Below are 6,000 nucleotides of genomic sequence, written 5' to 3' on the forward strand. Positions count from 1 at the left end.
TTTTGCATATCTGGGGGACTATAGGTTCAATAACACTCAAGAAAATTCAACACTGTCCTGTACAAAACAATCCACTTGAGTAACTTCTTTTTCACTATCTTCAACATGCTTTCCTTCTATCATTGGCTCTCAATAGAATCAATGAGTACTCTCTATAAAATGGTCACTAACAACTGCACACAGACTCTTCAATGGATATTCCCAACCTACTATCTCTACTGTTCAGGTTGAAAAGGACACACAAGCACAAGGAAACACTACTAAAGATAAGTTTCTGTCCAAATCATACAACACTTTAACTTGGAAATACACTATAATTCTTTCATTCATCACTTAGTCAACTTCCTTGAACAGCATAGTGGGTTACATGAACTCAATCAGTTCAAGACAGTGGCTCAGCTTAGTAAATGCAAATAGAACATAAAACAAAGAAGAGTATAGCACAGTACAGGCCCTTTGGCCTATGGTGATGTGCAGATTTTCTTAACCTCCTCCAAGATCAATCTAACCTTTCCCTTGCACGTAGCCTTCCGTTTTTCTTTCGTCCACATGCCTATCTAAGATTCTCTTAAATTCCCCTAATATATCTGCCTTCACTACAAACCCAGCAGTGCCTTCCATGCACTTACCACTCTCTGTGTAAAAATAGCCATCTCTGACAAAGATCATGAGTCCCATCCAGAACAGATCATTGCGGAACACCACTAATCATGGATCTCTAGGCAGAATACAGTCCATTTACTGTCATCCTCTGCCTTCTGAGAGCAAGCCAATTCTGAACCCACATAGACAAGTTTCCCTGGATACCATGCCGCCTGATTTTCTCAATGAGCTTAACATGGGGAGCCATTTTGAACACCTTACACCACATCCACCACTCCACCTTCATCAATTTGTTTGTCATTTCAAAAAAAAAGTCAATCAGGCTCATGAGACAAGGTATGCCCCACACAAAGCCATGCCAACTATACCTAATCAGACCATGATAAGGAATATCAAAATGTTCATAAATCCTTTCTCTAAGAATCATTTCCAGAAGTTTGACCAAAACTAATGCAAAACTCAGTAGTCCAGAATTCCCAGGACTAACCCCCTTCCTTTCTTGAACACAGGAATAACATCTGCCACCCTTTGATCTTCTGGTACTACTCTTATGGTGAGGATGCAAAGATCATCACCACAGAAATCTCTTCCTGCACTTCCAGTAGTAACCTGGAATATATTCCATCCATCCCCAGGGACTTACCTATCCAAGTGTTTCTCAAAAGTTCCAGCACAACTTCCTTCTTAACATCAACTTGTTTCAGCATATTAACCTGTTCTACATCATTCTCATGTTCATCAAGGTCCCTCTCACTGGTGAAAACTGAAGCATGTAATAAAGGACCTCCCCTACCTCCGCTTCCTCCAGGCACACGGTTCCTCGTTTATCCCTGCTCGGTCCTACCCTCACTCTAGTCACCCTCCAGTTCTTCACATACATATAGAACCCCTTGGAGTTTTCCTTAATCCTATTTTCCAAGGTCTTCACATGTCCCCTTCTAGCTCTCCTAATTTCCTTCTTAAACTCCTTCCTGGTTACTTTGTGACTTTCAAAAGCCTTGTCTAATTTTTACTTCCTAAATCTTAAGTATAATTCCTTTTTCCCCTTTACTAAATGTTCCACTTCCTTGTCAACAATGTTTCTTTCATCTTATCATCCTTTCCCTGCCTCAATGGGACAGACCTATCCAGAACCCCATGCAAATGCTCCCTAAACAACCTGCACATTCCAATGTTCACTTCTGTGGGAATACCTGCTCCCAATTCACGCACACAAGTTTCTGCTTAATAGCATCATAATTAGCCCAGTGATATACTTTCCCATTCTGTCTACTGCTATTCTTGACCAAGGCTATGCTAAAGGTCAGGAAGTTGTGGTTACTGTCTCCAAAATGCTCACCCTAAAGAGATCTGATAGCTGACCAGGTTATTTGCCTAGTACTAGATCTAGTATGACCTTTCATTCTGTCTATTTGTCTACATATTGTATCAGGAACCATTCCTGGATACACCTGATAAATTCTGCTGCATATAAACCTCTTTACCAAGGAGGTGCTAATCAATATTAGGGAAGTTGAAGTCTTCCATAACAACAACTCTATTATTTCTGCACCTTTCCAAAATCTGCCTACCAGTCTGTTCCTTGGTGTCTCTGTTGCTATTGGGGGCAGGGGGAGTGGGTCTACACAATACTCTCAATAGCATGATTGCTCCCTTTCTGTTCCTGACTTCCACCCACATTGTCACATCTGTCCACAACATCATCCATTTCTGCAGCCCTGGTACTATCCCCGATTAGCAATGCCACTCCCCCAGCTCTTTTAGCTCTCTCCCTGTCCCTTTTGAAACATCTAAACAGCAAGACATCCAGCAGCCAGTCTCTGGGATGGGTAGGGATGGATAATAAATACTGAGCTTGCCAATACATACCACAGGATAAAATAATGTTTTCTTTGGAATGAAAAATAACAACATTTAATATGTAGTATATAAAAATAACAAACTATATATATATATACACTCAGTAGCTATTTTGTTAGGTACACCTGCACACCTACTCATTCAAGCAAATATCTAATCAGCCAATTATGTGACAGCAGCTCAGTGCATAAAAACATGGAGACATGGTCAAAAGGTTTGGTTGTTGTTCAGACCAAATATCAGAATGGGGAAAAATGTGATCTGAGTGTCTTTGACCACGGAATCATTATTAGTACCAGACAGGATGGCTTGAGTATCTCAGAAACTGCTGATATCTTGGGATCTTCATGCACAACAGTCTCTAAAGTTTACAGAGAATGGCACAAGAAACAAAAAACATCTAGTGAGCAGCAGTACTATAGACAAAAATGCCTTGTTCGTGAGGGAGGTCAGAGGAGAATGGCTGGACAGGTTCAGGCTGACAGGAAGACAACAATAACTCAAATAACCATGCATTACAACAGTAGTGTGCAGAGAGCATCTCTTATGCAAAGCATGTCGAACCTTGAAATGGATGGGCTACAGTAGCAGAAGACCACACCAGTCCTGCACATGGTAAAGTGGCCACTGAGTGTATGTCACTATTTTAACAGTGAACGCAAAATGAAATTATAGTTTCCCATTCTATATATTAACTTCTACTTTAATTAAACACTTCAAGCTGTTCGACAGAAGTGTCATCAAGTACCAAACATGCCAAAGTATTTCAAAAATAATGACCAAAGACTTGTCAGAAAGATAACACTTTCAGGAGAGAATGAGAGGACGAATGAAGGTTGATAGAGGTAATTCCAGATATCAGGTCAATGCACCTGAAAGGATCACTGCCAAAGGTGAGCAGATTCACATCAAGAAGAGTTTCACCATTCTAAAATGTTAATCTTGTTTCTTTTTCTGTAGACACTAAGTGGTCTGAAGGAACATGTTCAGCTTTTTCTCACATTCTTTAATATGAATATACATTTGTCTACTTATTTCTATTCATGTGAAACTACTGAAAGATTATAAATTAAATATAAATGAAACATCATGATAGAAATTGTCATAGTTTATAATGTACTGAAGCATTGTATAAACACACTGAAGATGAACCTTGAGGAATGCACAGAAAGGGACCAGAATCAGATTTATTATTACTGATTTATATCACTTATTTGATGCTTTGTGGTTGCAGTACAAGAAAAATATAATGCAGAAGATGAAGAATGACAAGATAGTGTTTGTGGTTTCATGGACTATTAGAAATCTGTTAGTGAAGGAGAAGAAGCTGTTTCTGAATCACTGAGTGTGTGTCCTCCTGCTTCTGTACCTCCTTCCTGATACAGTAAGGAGAAGATAGCATTTACTGGATGGTTTGAAGGATTAGGGATGTCTCAGTACAGGAACCTAAGGATAGAAACAAAGATGGGCCTTTGGGTTTTTATTGCCCAACAAGAACATCAGGGTTAAAGTGTTGTGCCGCACTCTGCACTATCACATCCCTTGATTCATTTCATAAGCCAAAAGCCTATGAGAAATCAATGGAGGATAAGGACCAAGTCTTCCGTAAGGCCATTGACCTGAAACGCTAATTATGTTTCTCTCTGGACAAGGCTGCCCGATTTGCTGAGTATTTACTTGTTTAGATTTTATTTCACGTTTCCAGCAACCATGGTACCAAAATTGAAAATGAATGGACGGAATATCTGTTTCCCTAAACCTGAGCAGGCCTCGGGAAAACTTTGGTTACAACGGAGCCTTGCAGTTAAACGGCCTTCTCTGTCGTTGGTTTCGTCCAGGCAAAACCGGCTACTCCAACCTATAGGTTCTGACAGCGGGATCTTCAAAAGTAATCCCACCCTCCTGCTACGTTTGATGTCCACAAACATTAAATGCTTGCAACCTCAACGAGTATCCTGAAGAAATTCACCGTTCAACCTAAATGCAAACACACGTGCTTTCAAATGGATGACCAATTAACTCCGAACCTTCCAACTGAATCCTTAAGTACTACGCCTGCCTGGTCTGCTGAGTTCCTCCAGCATTTTGGTGTGTTGTCCGCAAGTACGGTGCTGAGAACAAATTCTTCCTCCATACTCTCAAAGGACGGCAAATTTTGGACGGATAAAACTTACTACTGCAATAAACTCTACTGTCTCGCTGTTACTCGCGTCTGCTTTACCAGCTAATTCAGTTTGCATGTGTTTTCATATTGGGTGCTTCTTCGTCATTACAGCAGCTAGTCTGCTTCAGAACCAAATCGGCCACACCAAACTAACCGGAGTTTTAATATGCAACGAAGCAGATAATCTCCAATAGCATACAGTACTTTTTTCCAAAGAAAGTCCAAGCACTCAGTCTTATGATACGCATTCGGGACAAAAGCCGCCAAGAAGAGCGAATAAGTTCACGGGTAAGAGAGGCAGAGATGAAAATAGAGAGAGAATCAGGCAGAGTCGATCAGAATAGTACACACAAAATGCTGGATGAAATCAGCAGGTCAGGCAAAGGAATAAAGAGTCGACGAATAAAGGCTGGGACTACAAAATCATCTTGTGTTTCTGACTGCAGGGCAATATCTAAAAGTAAATAAAACATCACCTCCGTCTGTTCAATTCTTCCTTTCAAACTGTGAGGCAACATTCAACAGTGGACTATGATCCACTGGTGGAGAATTCCTCTGGAAACCGGTTACTTTATTTACATTTTACAATTCGACAAAAGTTAAAGTGTACAAAATCACGGACAAATAACGCGAAACTGTGCTTTTCATTGGGAGCATTAAACACAGCAACACATTTCAAATTATCAATATTCCGAGAGTAAATAAACAGTCGCTTCCTTGCCTTGACGAACTATCAGCGTGAGCAGCAGAGCTGGAGCCCAGCGCATGATGCCTGGAGAGTAGAGAGTGTTTATTCGATGGAATCACCTGCCGGAGTGAAACGCTTAGCTCTGAAGTCGCAAGTCTCAGCCTCACACGGCTCTCTGATCCGCTTCGCGCACTTCCCACCAGTTTTACGGAATGCCGCCTCTGACGCGCTTCCCCTTTTCTCCTGAAGAATGGTCTGTCCTCGCATTGTACCAACCCTCCAGAAGTTTTACTATTGCTTTTGTTGTCGTGCGTGTATTTGAATAACCGTCACTCGCAAAGCAAATGAGTTGTTTCCCAAGTGGATTTAAAAAGGAAAACGAATCGATGAATTTCATTCACCCGAACATATTAAAAAGGAATATGATGAAAAGGTAAAGCATCAGTCAGCATCCATATAAAGCTGAAGCTGAGTTTCAACTCGCCTTTTTCACTTCGTGTATCATCACAACCGTACGACTTGCTGGTTTCATTTCTGATAACCATCATTTTGGCTTTTTTCCCCATCTTTTATTAGCTTAATTTTAGGCAACGGGTCATATTGATATATTCGGATGTCTGAGCAGCAGCCAATAAATACTATGCATCAAAACTCTGATTAGGGAAGGAAATAGGTATCGCTTAAG

The 6,000-nt window shown here is 40.7% G+C and overlaps 1 protein-coding gene across 1 annotated transcript in view; it reads right to left on the reverse strand.

Moving 5' to 3' along the window:
* The window catches only part of kita (KIT proto-oncogene, receptor tyrosine kinase a), a 72,894-nt gene extending 67,381 nt beyond the window's left edge, over window positions 1-5,513 (reverse strand). Inside the window, exon 1 of the mRNA XM_073064646.1 lies at window positions 5,349-5,513. Coding sequence (XP_072920747.1) covers window positions 5,349-5,394 — 46 coding nt within the window. The 5' untranslated portion in view covers window positions 5,395-5,513. The remainder of the gene's footprint in view (window positions 1-5,348) is intronic.
* Window positions 5,514-6,000: the final 487 nt, after the last annotated feature.

This window comes from Hemitrygon akajei, chromosome 13 (assembly GCF_048418815.1).
Source record: "Hemitrygon akajei chromosome 13, sHemAka1.3, whole genome shotgun sequence".
Taxonomy (NCBI): Eukaryota; Metazoa; Chordata; class Chondrichthyes; order Myliobatiformes; family Dasyatidae; genus Hemitrygon; species Hemitrygon akajei.